Below are 15,542 nucleotides of genomic sequence, written 5' to 3'. Positions count from 1 at the left end.
CCAGATGAAGCTGTAGATGAAACTGGAGATCTCTGGATGCGTTTTTAAAAGAGAGAAGCTGTCTACAGGTTTAGCTAGACTAAGTACGTACTAGGAGCAAACAAAGAAGTCATGTGACTTCTAACACTGGCATGTCAAGATCGTGAAGTCCATCCCGTAGTTTTGCGATTAAATCATCCCATGAGTCAATACTATCTTTGGGCTCATCGGGTTCCAATATCGCTGTTTTGTTACGAACTGTGACATGGGCAAGGATACGTCTAGCTTATCGACCTAGTCCCTTTGGCTCGAGAACACAGTATGGAGTCAGGTCGTGATAGACTTGACCGAATGATTCTGCAACGATAAATGTGAATTTTTAAATTTGCGAACTCGTACCGTTCGTTACCAAAAGTTAGTGGAGATCTGCCTCTGAGGAACTGATAAGAACGATTGTAACCATTCTCAGCAGGGTCCAGATAAGAACGAGGACACAGAAGACTGCGACCACCACGGCTCAGCGCGCGCGAATTGCATGTCGTCATAGTACATGGCGTCCTGAAAGCGGGATTTTCTCAAAATTCTCTGCACATTGATTTTGTATGAATCACTTCCAAGAAAGCGTGGCCGTATGGGTCCGGTGGTGGTCAATCTGGTCATTTTTTAGATATAGATCGTCCCACGCTCAATGGGGACTACTTTCTCCGCAACCCTAATTTAATCTTGTTCATCTTCTTGCACGGGCTCAGCCAAATTTAAATTGGCTATTCGAAACACAGAATACTCATTCGAAACATAGAATGTTCCAAGGTCATAGGCAGGATGAAACAATCATCAACATGGGAATTAATATCGGCACAATTAGACCGAATTCACTTACCAAGAGGCGGTTGGATCTAGGTATGGCTACTTAGTACATAAATTCTTAGTATCATGTCGCAACCGCTTTACAAGATAAGCTGTTTTTATTTGGACGTACTGTCTGAATCTTGGATTCATCTAGGGACCAGGAGGCAGAGATGTCGCTGATTCTGAGTTCAAAAGCTGCAGGATACCATCGTGCTTGATTTTACTCATTGATGACTTTTGATACCATGCGAAAGTCCCTTTCTTGGCAAGTGCCTGAGGTACAATTCTTGCCATAAATGATTTGTCGTTTTTTTTTAACATCGTTCGTACGCACAAAAAATTCCTAACTGGAAAAAATTGCTGTGTCCAAGACACGGCACCCCAAAGCGCCTCAGTCTTTCCAGTCATCTCTGCCAAGCCAGACAATATCAGCTTGTTCGAGAACCCAATAGTTCGATGGGGCTTTGCCCTCTTCAATCATACGAGCAGCTGCCACGGATGCTCTAGCAATTGTCGTTTGATCTTGACCTGCTCGTGCCTTATGAGCGCTGAATATTTGATGAATTCAAGCATTGGTCAGCACTCATACCAACTTTGTCCTGGACACCTTGTCCCAGCTTCTGAAGGCCTTCCACCAAATTTTCTAAGAAAAAGAACTTTGATTTATCTCTTCCGATAATCGCTCCTGGTCTAAGAATGACAGCATTGTCAAAACCAAGCTCCTTGGCAGCATCTTCGACGCCAACCTTCATCTTTGAATATGGAACCCGGCCCCAGAGAAGGCTTCTAGTGCCTCCACTAGAAATTTAAATGTACGTCTTCACGCCTGCCTCCTTTGCTGCTTGCGCGTTCTCAACACACAAATCATGATCGATCTTCCACTGATTCGTGACGCTGCCTGCTGACGCTCTCGTGGTACCAACCGCGTTGAAAACCACTGATGGCCTGGGCGACAGAGACGAGATCATTCCACCCCGTTTTGAGGAGTCGCTCTCATCGAGCGCTTCGAGTTTAGCTGACTGCACATTCTGGAGTCTCCTGGAGATCGTCTTCACTGTTGAACATGCGTCTATCGCAAGGATTGTAGCCAAGATCTGGGAGCCAACTGCTCCTGTAGAGCCGAATATCGCTGCCGTAGTCATGACGAAGGTATGATATCTTGGCAATGTCTGGCAGTGTCTTATGAGAGACAACCATTCAAAAGATGGGAGAGTTGTCTAAGCGTTTGCTGGGCCGACTTCGAAAGATGACATCATCAGTGATGCCTAACCGGGCACTCTTCACAGTTCTCGAGGTCAGGCTCCTAGATGTTTATGCGTCCTTCTGAATCGAAGTATAAACCGCTCTTTGAATCCTCCATTTAATATCAAATCGAAAAATCCTGTAGAACACGAAAGAGCCTACTTGGGACCATGCGCTGTGGACAGGAATCTGCGCATTTTTCTGACAGTGGACTGTTCGACTCGATGTTAAATTTTTATCAATCTGGAAATTTCCTTGTTTTTTTCGTCTGCAATTTGGAAGAGAAGTAAATCATCTCGCAATCTAACGCCCTATGCGGGAGCCAGGCCCCAGAGGCAGGAATAAGCGCACGCTTGACGACTAAGTCAGCTTCACGAAGTCGGCTTCGTCAGTTAGGTTCACTAGCAGAGCAGACCTCCAGGAAGAAAGGAGGACCCGCCAATTCACCAAGAAAATCATGGCAACACCGACTGCCAATGAATAATACACCACTCACATTATCCAATATAACACGCACCGATCGAGAGATGTCGTTATGGCGGACTTCCTGGCGAAACCGGAGGTCGCTAAGGCGGATATCATTGCGCTATAAGAACCATGGGAAAAACCCATACAACGACACCACATACCATCCACTGAAACGGACACATGAACTACTCTTTCCGTCCAGTGTGGAGACCGGAGGGGGGAGAACGAGAGTCCAAACCGGTGTTGGCGAGATCTGATTCTTCAATATATACAACGAGTGCGGCACCACCGGCACAGTGGAGCTTCTTACTAGCTTGCTACGCGACGAGCAACGACAACATAGCCGGAAACATCTTATGATCGCCGGTGATTTCAACCTACACCACCCTGCGTAGGGGGGCATTCATGCCACACAAGATTCAGGCTCCGACAAGCTCATTGAGCTATGCGATGAGGCTGACCTTGACCTGTGGTTAGAGCCGGGTACGATTACCAGGGATCAAAACGGGGAGCGCACGACGATCGACCTATTCTTTAGTATACCGGCTCTCACTGAGAGACTGGTTGTATGCGAGCTCGCTCTCGATAGTCACGCAGATTCCGACCACCTACCGATCCGGGTACTACTCGACGCCGCCACAGTTCCGGTTGTTGAGACAAGAAGACGGCTCTGGAAGGCTATAGATACCGAGAAATTCGATGTCTTTGTAGCTGACAACCTACCAACACTACCCACGCTGATAACCCCCCGCCAAATTGACGACGCTGTAAACCACCTGGTCGAAATCATACAACGTGGGGTGCAGGAATCAACTCCGTGGGCGAACCCGAGTCCATATGCGAACCCATCCTGGACCAAGGAATGCGGGAAGGCCGTGAAACACTCTCGCCGTATGTACCGACGATGTATTGCGACACATAGTGAGGAGGACTGGCAGGTATATAAACTGGCAAGAAATCAGAAGGGGAGAACCATCAAAGCTGCCCTCCGGCGAGGCTTTTGGAGCTTCATTGAAGAAGCAGTGGATCAAGGTCCCCAGGGGCTCTGGAGGGTAGCTAAATGGGCCAAGAATCGGGGTCAGCAGCAAGGCAGCACGATGCTGGCACTGAGAACACCGGAAGGGGGGGCTGCAGAGAGCGACACTGACAAAGTCAACCTACTCCGCAAGGTGTTCTTCCCACAACCGCCAGAGGCCGATCTCTCCGACATCAACACCACACAAAGAGAGCAATACCGAATACCGCCAATTACAGACACTGAAGTGAGAGCGGCAGTCAAGAAGGCACCACCGAACAAAGCACCGGGATACGACACAATACCAAACAAGATCTGGATGATACTGGCAGAACCAGGATCACGATCGCAGAGATTCATTCCACTTCTTACAGCTATCTTCAACGCTTGTATCCGGATCGGACACAATCCGATGCACTTCCAGACATCCATCACTGTCACATTGCGAAAGGCAGGTCCCCGGGACTACCGAACGCCAAAATCGTACCGGCCAGTCGCACTGCTAAACACACTCGGCAAGGTACTCGAAGCAGTGGTTGCTACACGTATAGCCTGGCTAGTGGAGGAACACAAACTGCTCCCAGACACACACCTTGGAGGACAAAAAGGGATCTCTGTCGATCATGCGATCCAGTTGATTCTTGGGAGAGTACACCAAGCATGGGGAGAAGGTAAGATAGCAAGTATGCTGCTCCTAGATGTCGCCGGTGCGTACGATATGGTGTCGCAAGAGAGACTTCTCTACAATATGCGACAACTGGGACTCGGTACGCTTGCTGCCTGCGTACAGTCATTTCTCACTGGTAGGACTGCCCAGATCAAGCTACCAAACGGCTACCTCAGTGAAGCATTTCCTACACCAACCGGTATACCACAAGGCTCACCAATCTCACCAATCCTATTCCTACTTTTTAACGCGCCATTGTTATGCGCCTGTACACTGCGTGGTTTGCACTACGGAGAGAGCGAGGCATACGGGTGGGTCGAAGATGTGTGTATTCTAGCGGTTTCAAACAGCTACGAAGAAAACATCAAGGTACTAGGGAAAGCACTACAAAGGGCAAGTATATGGGCCAAGAAACATGCCGCAAAATTCGCACCTGATAAATTCGAACTGATACACTTCACGAACCCAAAAACCATGATGCGATGCGATACAGGCACGAACAGACCCGACCCGATGCGACAGAACGACAACCAGATGCGATTAACTCGAGCTGAAACCACTCCTCCTCGAGACACAGACATTTGGGAAGTGCCAGATGACCCGTCGGGTCACGACGGTATGCCGGTGACAATACCTGGCGAACCAACAACGACACTAGCACCGACTAGTACTGCTAAGTACCTGGGTGTATGGCTCGACAAATACCTCGATTTCTCAACACACCGGAGGAAGATACTTGCGAAGGGAGCCAGCAGCCTAGAAGCGCTCCGTGGGATCTCAGGTTCCACTTGGGGATCATCACTAGTCGCAATGCGGAGAGTATACCAGGCAGTCATTATTCCACAGATGCTATGGGGTCTATCTGCGTGGTACTGTCCGGCTGCTAGGTCAATGCCAAGAGGGGATCTTGATAAGCTCACCAACGAACTGATCAAGATACAAAAACGCGCAGCAATCCTGATCAGCGGAGCGTTCCGCGGGACGGCCGGAGCGGCGCTTGATACTGAACTATATCTCCTTCCGATTAAATTACGACTACAACAAACCGTCGAGGAAACCGCTATCCGGATCCTCACCGGCCCGCAGTGGGCGTGCCCACAAACCGCCAAAGAAACAAGGAAACCCACGCAAAGGAGACTCGGTGGATGGGCGCCGACCGAGGCTATTGCACAAAAGAAGCCTTTCCGACTACTTCTGGGAGAAAAATGGGAGGAAAAGCAAGCTTTTGTGCTGGCACCGTGGGAGACACCAATCCCATGTTTCATTGAGAACCAAGAAGCCGCACTCAAAACTCACAACGCACTATACGAGGATACCCTCTGTGACCAACAGGATCGAGCTTCAATGCTCTTTACAGACGGAAGTGGATTCGCAGGACACATTGGCGCATCAATGGTCAGTCTCCAACAAGGTGTCAGTTCGCAGAGACGATACCTTGGGACTGACTCCCAATCTACAGTATACGCTGCCGAGATTAGCGGAATCGAGATGGCTCTCGCCAAAGCAAAAAAGGAACAGGCACGAGAAGTGATCATCTTCTCTGATAGCCAAGCCGCTATCCAAGCGGTACAAAACCCAAAGCGACCATCCGGCCAATACATTCTCACCCGCATCTACGACCATATACGGGCTATCCGATCGCGGAACCAAGCCCAACAAGAACCAACGAGAGTCACTATCAGGTGGATCCCCGCACACGTTGGGGTGAGCGGCAATGAATATGCCGACACTGAAGCAAAAGGTGCAGCGCTTCTTGGCGCAGGGATAGGAACTACGATCGGGAGCGGCGATCCGGGAAAACCGACAATCCGCCTCGCCGCAGCAGCCAAGAGAGCAGTACGCCAACGAGTTAGAGAGCGGTGGGAGCGGCAGTGGGAGCGGGAGACAACTTCCGCGCCGACAAAGCGCTTAGTGCAAGCGCCGAACAAGAAGACACTCCGACTATACGAAGGGCTGTCGAAGCCGCAATGTGCCATTCTGATTCAGATGCGTACAATGCGGATCGGGCTCCAATATTTCTTGTTCAAAATCAAGGCCGCTGAGACAGACCGGTGTCTATGCGACGAGGGCTCGCAGACGCCAAAACATATCCTGATGCAGTGTCCCCGGTATACCATTCCGCGTACAAAGCTATGGAAGCAATTGCGGGATATTGGGATCAACGAGATGGATTACGACAAGATAGTTTCGAACCCGCAGGCCACCCGCTACGTGGTCAACTTTATGCACCAAACAGGTCTTCTCCAGCAATTCCGACACGCTAGAATCGAGGACGACGACGAACCGGTAGGCCTCACGGCAATGGATCTAGGTGTGGAAGACGATGGGTATTAGACAACGACGATAATGAAGCTGAGACGCGAGAAACTCAGCTATGGATGCGAAATATGCCAAAGAATTGGCCACCAAGAACGTCACCATCAACCGAAACTGAGGCAGGGGAGGAAGCAGAGAGAGGCGAGGCATGGAGGTGAGAAGGGAGTGAGAGATTGAAGTAGAGGGTGCACTCCACGGCGTTCATCAAACGATTTCTTTTGTATGGGTTTGGGCATGGTTTTGCGGGTATGGGTTGAACGGGTTACGGGAATGGGCTGATTCTGCACTCCTCACTTCGGCATCATCTGTATACTCTGGGAGCGATCCCGCTCGGCGTTGGGTCTCGAGTTCTTGCTTCGGTTGGAGAAGCGCCTGCATAGTCATACGCAACTAGTGAGACTGCAACAGGTTAAAATGAACTTTGATTGATTGATTGCCCTATGCGGGATTTTACGCCAACCTCGCGCCCTGCTACATGGCTTGATTTTGGACTATTACCACGTTTGCGGAGATGTTTAAACACTCAATACTTTTTTATCTAACCCACCAATTCACGGTTTTAACATTTAAAAATCCTCAACATCCCTCCAAGCCAACGATGGGCGAACTCAATTTTCGCGTCGCGCCCGAAGAGGACGCCTCCCAACTTCAGCGGTTGGTGGAAGCGGCGTTCCGCACCGAGGACAGCAGAAAAGGCTGGACAGATGATCTAGGTCTCTCGTTGAGCTTCCACCCTCGGGGTCCAAGAGATTCTGGTCATGATCACCAAATTAGACAGCGTCATCCTGATGGCAATCAACGGTGACAACACGCTCGTCGGGTCAATCGGGACTTCCAAGCGACTGTCAACGGACTTGGAGTGTCAAGACGCTGGGATAAGACGCCATTTCAAACTGCCAGCAACTTATCCCATGGTATTTGCGTTGTGGATACACAGCGAAGGGCGAGAAGACCCCTTTTCCTTGCGAATAGTTTAAGAACCTGGGGTTGCCGGGCGATCTTTGTTTTGTGGAAATTGAGAAAATTCTGTGAATAGCACCCGATGAGCAAGCTATGTGAAACGGTCATATGCACAAGGAATATTGCTTTCTGCATTGCGACATGGAGAGACTACGAGAGATCCGGCCGGATATTTCTATTTTCAACAAGCGTATTTTCTGAGCCTCGGTAGTAGGGAAGCTCGGTACATGGAGAATAGGTGGGATCGAGTAGCTCAGACGTGAGGGAGATATTTTGAGCGAGCATGGGAGATCACTGCCCAGATGAACTTCGCTACCCAAGACTATCTCGAGCTTAACTTTTACACGATTGAGACAAGGAGCGCCACAGCTAAACCAAATCTTTGAGCTTGACATGTTTCACGGTTAATTGAGGTTGCTGCAGATTTTCAATCGGCTACTTGGTTGCCTTCTCTAAATCCGCAGCCCAGAGAGCCGCACCAACAGTGTTCGTAAATGAAAACGCGATCGAGGCAAACGGTATCATTTCCAACAAAAAGGCTGCTATTCCAAGTCTAAGGTAACGGTCAGCATTTGACTGAACAGCAGCCGGGAAGAAAATAGACTGAGATGGAGTTTACGCACCCAGTGTACGCGCCCTGGTTTTTCTTCACCCACTCCTCTCGCATCGTAGAGTCCCAGCCCTTGAGCTGGAAATATCTGGCGTGAAGTACTGGTCCTGCTCTTTTCCCCTGCATACAGATATACAAAACAGTCCCGACCACAGGAATGAGGTTCAGAGGTAGGTAGAGCAAAGATCGCAGTAGAGCCCTTGGGTTCAACCGCGCGAGAGGCCGAGTAAAAACCTTACCCAGTCTGGCCATAGCATCTTTTCCTCCCGATCGTGATTTCAACTGGCGTCCTTGTGCTACGAGTGTCTCCTGGTCACGCGCCACTAGGGTGCCATCAAAGGTGTCGATCAGGGCATCTTCGACGAGGAACGAGCGTGAGAGGACGTTTGTGATGGTGGAACTCTCACCAAGGACCAGGATCGCTGCAGAAATAGCAGCCAACGGGCCACTAGTGAAGGCCATGATGGCCATCTGCGGCAAGTACGTGAAGAAGAACATCACGGATGTGACGCCGACTCCCAGTGTGATCGTTCGGCCCGCGCGAGATAGAAAAGGACGCCAAAGGTCCTTGTGGGTTGCGAAGTAGACAATACCCTGAGAATCTCCATAAATTTGCAGTTAGAGACGGTCAAAAATCATTCATTTTGAGGGGCACAGCTTCTTACCTTCAATGGATACAAGTATGCGCCAGACGTCATGACATCATGAGCAATTGCTTGAGTGTTTTTGGCCTCGGCAAGCACTGCTTCTTTGATTTTCTCGGACATGTTTTAGCCTACAGTTTTAGTAGCTTAGAGTGGGCAAGAATGACTTTTGGAAATCGTGACAAGACGAAGATTAAACCTAGAGGCTGAGGAGCTGCGTAATTGACGCCGAAAATGACTGCTTTATAGGCCAGAAACGGCCCCCCGACACCACCACTATTCTGCACCCCCGGGCCGCCTAGCACTGTTAGTCATCCTCCGGTTCTGACGTCAGACAACTCTAGGCTCAACTGCAGGAAAGGGGGTTTTTTTTCTCATCTTGATATACCTATCCAATCAAAGTATCTCAAGGGCCAAACTTGTATAAAGCGACGCTTTTGTTTCCTTTGCCGTTTTTCCTAGCATTGCCAACTTGCTAGGTACTTTCACGGGTAAATTGAAAAGGATCTCATGTAGTAAATCTTCTAATCAACCGGGACCCTTTATAAGGTGTCGCATTTACACACTGATGACATTTTCCGGTTGGCGTCCATTTTGAAAAAGGCTTGAAGAGCGATTCTACGCACTTTTTCACATTATCAATAGTGATTTTCTGGTCTTTGAATCACGAGATCGTTTAGGATCGGTAATCGAACGCTAGGAACGGCACAGCAATTTGACCGATCGGCCGTTGAACTGTGGGGGGGGGGGGGTTACCCGATGGAGCCGCAAATTAAACATTTGCACCACGGGATGCCGGTACGTCTTGTTGCAGTGCAAATAATTGTAGAACAGGGGTCTCTTCAAGTAGTCAGGAAATTTTCTCTTGTTAATAGCTACAAGTAGATTTCGTAGCTCCTAGTGTATGTGCTTACATCAACAAATGCAATGAGAACACTCTTGCCAAGAAGTAATCTGGACAGGAACGTGGGTGGGATTAACCGAAGGGGGTCCATCCTCCAGCCACCATATCCACTACCCTCTTAGTCGCTTCATCCAAGTCCTCTTTAGGTAGCCCTAGTACATCATTTGCCAACTCCATTGTCCCTGCGAAATCGCCATCCTTGTTGGTTGCTAAAAACACATGCCCATAAAGCATTTTGGGAATCCCCGTGAAGACGCCCTTGGCCAAATCTTCAGCGCCGTCTGCAAGGCGCTTAGCGACAGTCTCATGACTAATCTCCCAATCAGAGTCTGTGGTGCCCAAAATACGATGCAGACTATCAAGCATGTCGCGTTGTGAGACGCGGAAGCTATTGATGCGGACTTCTTTGTTCTTGAAGTCGGCAAGCGCGGGGGTCGTTCCCGACTCCGGTAGGCTGAGGAGAGCAGCCAGCGCACGACCACACTGGTCCCAAGTGCTAACGCTCACGATGCGAGTGCCATCATCGAAAAAGGTTACCCTTCGGTCTTTGATTGTGAAGCCGAACCATTGCTCGCCGCATGCCAGGCTCCATTCGTACCAGAAACCACATGGCAGTGTTACCGAGAACGATCCGCCATTTTGAGCATCATCAATTCGACTAAGGACGCGCTTTCCGTATGAATCCCCATCCTTCACGCCCTCCGGGCTAATGGGGTATCCATACGCATTTGGCATGATGTAAGGGACCCCAGCCTTTGCGGCAGCTGCGGTAATCCTTGCATGGAGATCTTCGGGGGCCTGAACGCTCAGGGTAATCACAAGGAATTGTTGTCCTTTCAAGGCCTTGACTAGTGAGTCGTCATCATCGTAATTAACCTTCACGGCTCGAACCCCCTCTGCGACTTTTCCATGGCTATCTTCGCGGGTGAGAGCTGTGACTTCATGCTGGCCGGTTTGCAGAAGGGACTGAGCAAAGGCTCTACCGAGATGGCCAGTAGCCTGGTCATTGTCAGCAGTTGCTCCTCGAAGAGGGGCCAGCAAAATGCAGGGCATGAGGCTGTAGACCTACTCCAACAATGGCAACTCGAGTGATAGGTTTCGTGGACATGGTCAAAAATGGTTGATGGAAATGAAACTGAGCTTCTTTTTGACGGATTGCAGCTACCTTTGAATATTTATGGCAGCTTCGGAGCAAGCGGATCCCGTCACCGGTACCTTGAGATGGCCGGAGAACATAGCTATGCATCGGCGTTAACAGGCAAAATCGGAGAATGGATCTAAGCATCGGGGTTGGCAATTAAAGCCGAGCCTAGCTTGGCTTGCACTAATCACCGGTGTGGTATTTTGCCCGTCCTCGAGGGGACCCCACATTTGACGCATCGGCCAAAAAGAAAAGACTCCATCTGGATCTATGTAAATCACCTAAATTGAGGTATGATGGGTGCAGCGTCTACATAGGCAAGACAAACTTCAGTTCCTCTATCCAGCTGCCGCTTGCCGGCTTACAAAGCTTCCTCTTTGCAGGCTCGCCCTAAATGCTATGTCTCCCAATAGAAAGATGACCAAAACCAAACAAAAGACTGGGAGCTTGGGTTTATGCATATGGAAAGTATCATTTGCCTCCTAGACACCTACTTAAATCTAAGCATCTTCTTTTGCGGTGCCGCAATGGCCGTAAGAGTTTGGCCCGATGGCAATGGTCCCACTGAATAGAGAGATAAGTGTCAAACCTCAAATACGGCCTCCCAAGGCCATAAACAGGAACCTTGGTTTTTGTTATGGTCTAGTGGAAAAGTACGCTGTATTTCGTTCAACAATAAGTCTAGAGCCTCCTTTGAGTCACATTGATTCCCACTTACCCATCCATAATCATCACACCGGCATTGTTCATAGAGAGGGCAACTGAAGCCAGACATATAAGCGTTAGTGCACCCACAAGTTACCGGAAGAGTGCGTGTCCCGGAGAATAGAAGGCACTTACTGTACCCTTTCCATGCCGAAGACCATATGCCACAAAGTTTCAACAAGTGGCACACTCTTTTCATTCATCCAGTTTAGCATGCGGACATAGTCGCTTTTGGGCCGCTGCCGGATGTGTGTTCGGCTGACTGCAAACTGAGCACAGCAAATCCCGCCAATTTGTTCTGGAACATAGGCATCTTCCCCAAATATCTCCTTGCAAATTCTCGGAAAGTTTGCTCGGGCATCATTCTTGTCAATGTGTGCTTGCGTGGGATTATTGGGATTGACGTGAAACGGACAGCCTGGGTTACTTGCACACCGCAGGTTCAAATATCCCTTCGCATCCACGGCTTCACGGCGCAGGCTTTGCAAAGCTCGGCTGGTCTGGGGGCCAAAGAGATCGTTATGCCACTGGTTAGTGTTGGCATGGAGAAAAATCGAGTATTCGGGGAGCTCGTCGTACAGGTCGACAATGAATGAAAGATAAGCGGAGGCCTCACGGCCACGAGATGAGTGTGCTGTAAGTAGTTCAATCTCTGGATTTTTATCCATTGTGTAAATGAACGGAGTGGTGTCAGTTCTGGCAATGAACAGTTAATTGGTGCAGTTCCCTGCAAATGGGGGCTTTTACTTGCTGGGTTTGGAGATAATCACGAAGCCATCTTAAGTCATCCGATCGTGTCTTTGCCATAACTAAGCCGACCTTTGTTAGGTTTTTGTTGTAGCTTTGGGTTCTCTTAACAAGTTCAGATAGCGCGGCAGTCTTTTCTGCTGATCCTTCCACTGACATCAGCATGGAACCTCACTGGATTTGGTGACGCAGTTTTGTACCTTGATCCGTGGTCATTTCCAATATTTGAGCCGAGCGATAAATATCCAAGTGACCGAATGTCATAAACGTGAGAACTGTGCAGGCAAATATGAGGAATGCTGATAATACGGGATACGGGATTATGTCTAATCCACGAGCTTGATCTCTTGAGCCGCGCCGGATATTGATGTCTTTCAAATCTGCTGTTATTGAACATGTTTCTGGTCATTCTGAAACTCAAACTTCCGTCAAGAAGTAAGAAGCTAACTGGGAGAAAGAAAAAATCTCTGTTTCCTGGTTGTGCGGCCTGAAAGGATATGCTATCTCGATTTGTATTCGAACGCGAACTTATTGATGAAATGGATGTGATCAGCTCTCGGGTCTCTACATGTAAATGTAGATCCCCACGGAGTACACCATATGGAGTAACCCGACTGAGAACAAGGATTCAAATATGATGGCACAAACTGATTGCGATGATGATGCAGGCGGGCTATCAGCTGAGGGAGACTTGTTATGGAATTAAGCTGGTTGTGGTAAAGATGATCTTATTACTGTAGAGTTGTTGCGTATGGATAAGTACGCTGCTTAATAATACGTATGTCATCATCCATCCCTCACAACTGCCCCCGTTGAAAGCGTGCTGCCGCCCTCGGTAGCATCGGATGTGTGTCTAAAAGTCCATTGCAAGCTGGTCGTGCGGGGAAAGGGGCGTCTGTGGTGGCGGCCGGACCAAGGTAGCAATTGCCCCCACTTCCGCCTTAATTGTCTCATCCTTCATAGTTTCAAAGCATCGGTCGACAAGCATGAGGCCCTCAGCAAAAGCAATGGCATCACGAACGGCGTTAAGGGAAGTTCCGAGCCCTTCCCGCATCGCGCGTACCACGCGCGGGTCCCCTTCAACGAAGCGGGCGCGGAAATCGATCAGTCCAGCGTGGTCAAGGGAAGTAATCCGCGTAAGATTTGTACTAGTACCAACGTATTGCCATAGTGCCTCGACAGCTAACAGCAGAGATATGACTGGGCCGACGAGGTCGGGGGCGCCATCGATTTGGCTAATTCGAAAACGGAGGTCCGTATTTTGTAGTGGTCCAGAGCGGGGTTTTGCGATAGCAACCCGTCCCCAAGAAGGGATGTGTGCATCAGACGTAATATTCTCCTCTCTCTCCTTTTCGCGGCGGGCGCGTCGTCGTTGACGAGCAGTAGGGTTGCCGAATGAGTCGAGGATCTCGTACATGTCTTCCCATGGGATAAGCTTGAGCTTGGCTGCGTGCTGTGCTGGGGGGTCTTGGTTTGGGAATGGTCTTCCGTAGGTGAAAGCCTGACCGTCGAAGCTTGGCTCCGGAACAGTTTGCCAGGTCTGGTCGTATGGTCTGTTATCGGGGAAGGCAGTAGAGGGGAAGTCGTTAGCTGTGTCACAGATACGTTCGCGGAAGCCGTCGAGGTCCTGCAGACGGGCGTATGCTAGGTCTTTCTTTGCCTTAGTCTGGTAGATTAAGGCGTACGCCGTCGGATTGTTGTTCATGATAAATCGGCACGCCACCTTATTTTGGCCGCGGCTGATAGTGGCCACATGGACTAGGTTAACCGGCCCGTTTGTACAGTCGGGCTTTGGGTAGGTAGTGGTAGGTGTGAGATCCTCTGTCACGGAGTAACATGGTTGGTCATGGTCGTCCTCGTTGTCCTCGTTGTCCTGAAAAGGAGGGGCCTGCCAGTACGCTTGAGGATCCTCCTCAGGGTACTCCGCATAGCTGTTGTGTTCCTCATCTACGTAATACGCGTCAGTGTGGGGGTCATAGAAGTGCTGGCCGTCGTAAAACGCTGGCAAGCTCTCGTCGGGAGGAGCAACTTCCTGTGGCTCCGCTTGGTATGCTGCGGCTGGCCGAGCGCGTGGCTGCCGCGCTACGTAGCCTGTGTTGGAGTAACCGGCTTGATTCCACGGCTTGTCAGAGAGCAAGAGCTGGCCGGCTTGGTTGGTCTGGCCCTGAGGCTGCTGCTGACGCGGCTGGTAGGCTCCTTGTGGTTGTTGCCGCTGAGGCGGTACGTAAGACGTACGCTGAGCCTGGGTTTGAGGAACATTTGACGGTGGCTGGTAAGCGTTCCTAGGGAACCGCTGCTGTGGTTGACGTTGTACGTTGGGAATCGAATTCCACATAAGCTGGCGATTGTCAGTTTGTGTGTCCCGTGGCCGGAAGGGTAGCTGGTATGCTTGTTCTCCACGACCGTAGGCGTAACCTGCGTTACGAGGATTATACTGGGGCTGGCGTTGCTGACCTTGGTAACGAACTGATTGGGGCTGCGTCTGACGCTGCATCGGTCGGGCGCGTTGCGACATCTCATACCACTGTCCATAACGCAAATCTAAGTCTGCCATGAACTGCGAGATCGTGGTAGCTGGGCTGGGTTCCCGTATGTCACGCTGAAGTGCTGGTTCAAGACGTGTCCACACTAGGCGGAGCACTGTTGTAGTACCTGTTATCTCGGCTGCTTGGGTGTCTCGCAACATGTTTTGGGCCCATTCTGTAACACTGCGCCCTGCGCGTACGTCCCGCCAGGAGTAGACTGATGACGGTGCCATCACTTTGACGATCGCCTCTGTGGCGCGCGGCTTGAACCGTCTTTCAAGGGTAGCGAACCAGCCCAACTGCAGAGAGCGGACACTTAAATCCTGCCTCTCTTCGTCTGACAGCTCCGCGCTGTACCATCGAGCTGCTGCCTCCCGCAGGCACGATGGTAGGTTCGCTCGGACCACTTCCTCAGATTTCAACGGGATCAATGCCTTTAGCTGGTTGATGAAGGCATAAACATTCGTGTAGTACGTGGTTCCCCGAAGAGTGCGTACATGTACGTCTGACGTAGGGTCAGGTGTGAAGTAACCTTCGTCCGTCTTCCAGTGCGCGGTGCTATGTGGTGCATCCTGTCCGTCTCGACCCGGTGGCCCGCGGATATCGTCACGACGCGCCCTGATGACTTCGTCAACTATTGCTCGAACGTTGTCGACCTCGCGTGTACGAGCTCGAGTAAGCGCGTCATCAAGGATTTCATGCAGTTCAGCCCTCGACAGGGTGATGTTGGACGAAGGTCCCTGCGGGACGTCCTGCTGTGTGCCCTGCAT

General features: G+C 50.3%; 6 protein-coding genes across 6 annotated transcripts; all 6 read right to left on the bottom strand.

Annotated features, from left to right (window-relative positions):
* Positions 1 to 1,219: 1,219 nt before the first annotated feature.
* On the bottom strand, positions 1,220 to 1,580 carry Pdw03_2173 (NAD(P)-binding domain; the record flags this gene model as incomplete). The annotated part of the gene is made up of 2 exons (XM_014681309.1): positions 1,220 to 1,356; positions 1,418 to 1,580. 2 exons carry the CDS (start codon positions 1,578 to 1,580, stop codon positions 1,220 to 1,222), a joined length of 300 nt encoding a protein of 99 aa, XP_014536795.1.
* A 54-nt stretch (positions 1,581 to 1,634) lies between these two features.
* On the bottom strand, positions 1,635 to 1,970 carry Pdw03_2172 (NAD(P)-binding domain; the record flags this gene model as incomplete). Its single annotated transcript, XM_014681308.1, has 1 exon — positions 1,635 to 1,970. One exon carries the CDS (start codon positions 1,968 to 1,970, stop codon positions 1,635 to 1,637), a length of 336 nt encoding a protein of 111 aa, XP_014536794.1.
* Positions 1,971 to 7,931: 5,961 nt separating this feature from the next.
* On the bottom strand, positions 7,932 to 8,873 carry Pdw03_2171 (Major facilitator superfamily domain, general substrate transporter; the record flags this gene model as incomplete). Its single annotated transcript, XM_014681306.1, has 3 exons — positions 7,932 to 8,049; positions 8,120 to 8,700; positions 8,772 to 8,873. The coding sequence occupies 3 exons, from the start codon at positions 8,871 to 8,873 to the stop codon at positions 7,932 to 7,934; spliced, it is 801 nt and encodes a 266-aa protein (XP_014536792.1).
* Positions 8,874 to 9,726: 853 nt separating this feature from the next.
* On the bottom strand, positions 9,727 to 10,762 carry Pdw03_2170 (NAD(P)-binding domain; the record flags this gene model as incomplete). Its single annotated transcript, XM_014681305.1, has 2 exons — positions 9,727 to 10,653; positions 10,724 to 10,762. The coding sequence occupies 2 exons, from the start codon at positions 10,760 to 10,762 to the stop codon at positions 9,727 to 9,729; spliced, it is 966 nt and encodes a 321-aa protein (XP_014536791.1).
* Positions 10,763 to 11,378: 616 nt separating this feature from the next.
* Positions 11,379 to 12,463, bottom strand: Pdw03_2169 (UV excision repair protein; the record flags this gene model as incomplete). The annotated part of the gene is made up of 5 exons (XM_014681304.2): positions 11,379 to 11,453; positions 11,514 to 11,556; positions 11,636 to 12,196; positions 12,252 to 12,393; positions 12,448 to 12,463. The coding sequence occupies 5 exons, from the start codon at positions 12,461 to 12,463 to the stop codon at positions 11,379 to 11,381; spliced, it is 837 nt and encodes a 278-aa protein (XP_014536790.2).
* Positions 12,464 to 13,100: 637 nt separating this feature from the next.
* Positions 13,101 to 15,542, bottom strand: Pdw03_2168 (reverse transcriptase; the record flags this gene model as incomplete). The annotated part of the gene is made up of 1 exon (XM_066100103.1): positions 13,101 to 15,542. One exon carries the CDS (start codon positions 15,540 to 15,542, stop codon positions 13,101 to 13,103), a length of 2,442 nt encoding a protein of 813 aa, XP_065957830.1.

Source organism: Penicillium digitatum, chromosome 5 (genome assembly GCF_016767815.1).
Source record: "Penicillium digitatum chromosome 5, complete sequence".
Lineage (NCBI taxonomy): Eukaryota > Fungi > Ascomycota > Eurotiomycetes > Eurotiales > Aspergillaceae > Penicillium > Penicillium digitatum.
This window is presented reverse-complemented; position numbering and strand designations above follow the sequence as displayed.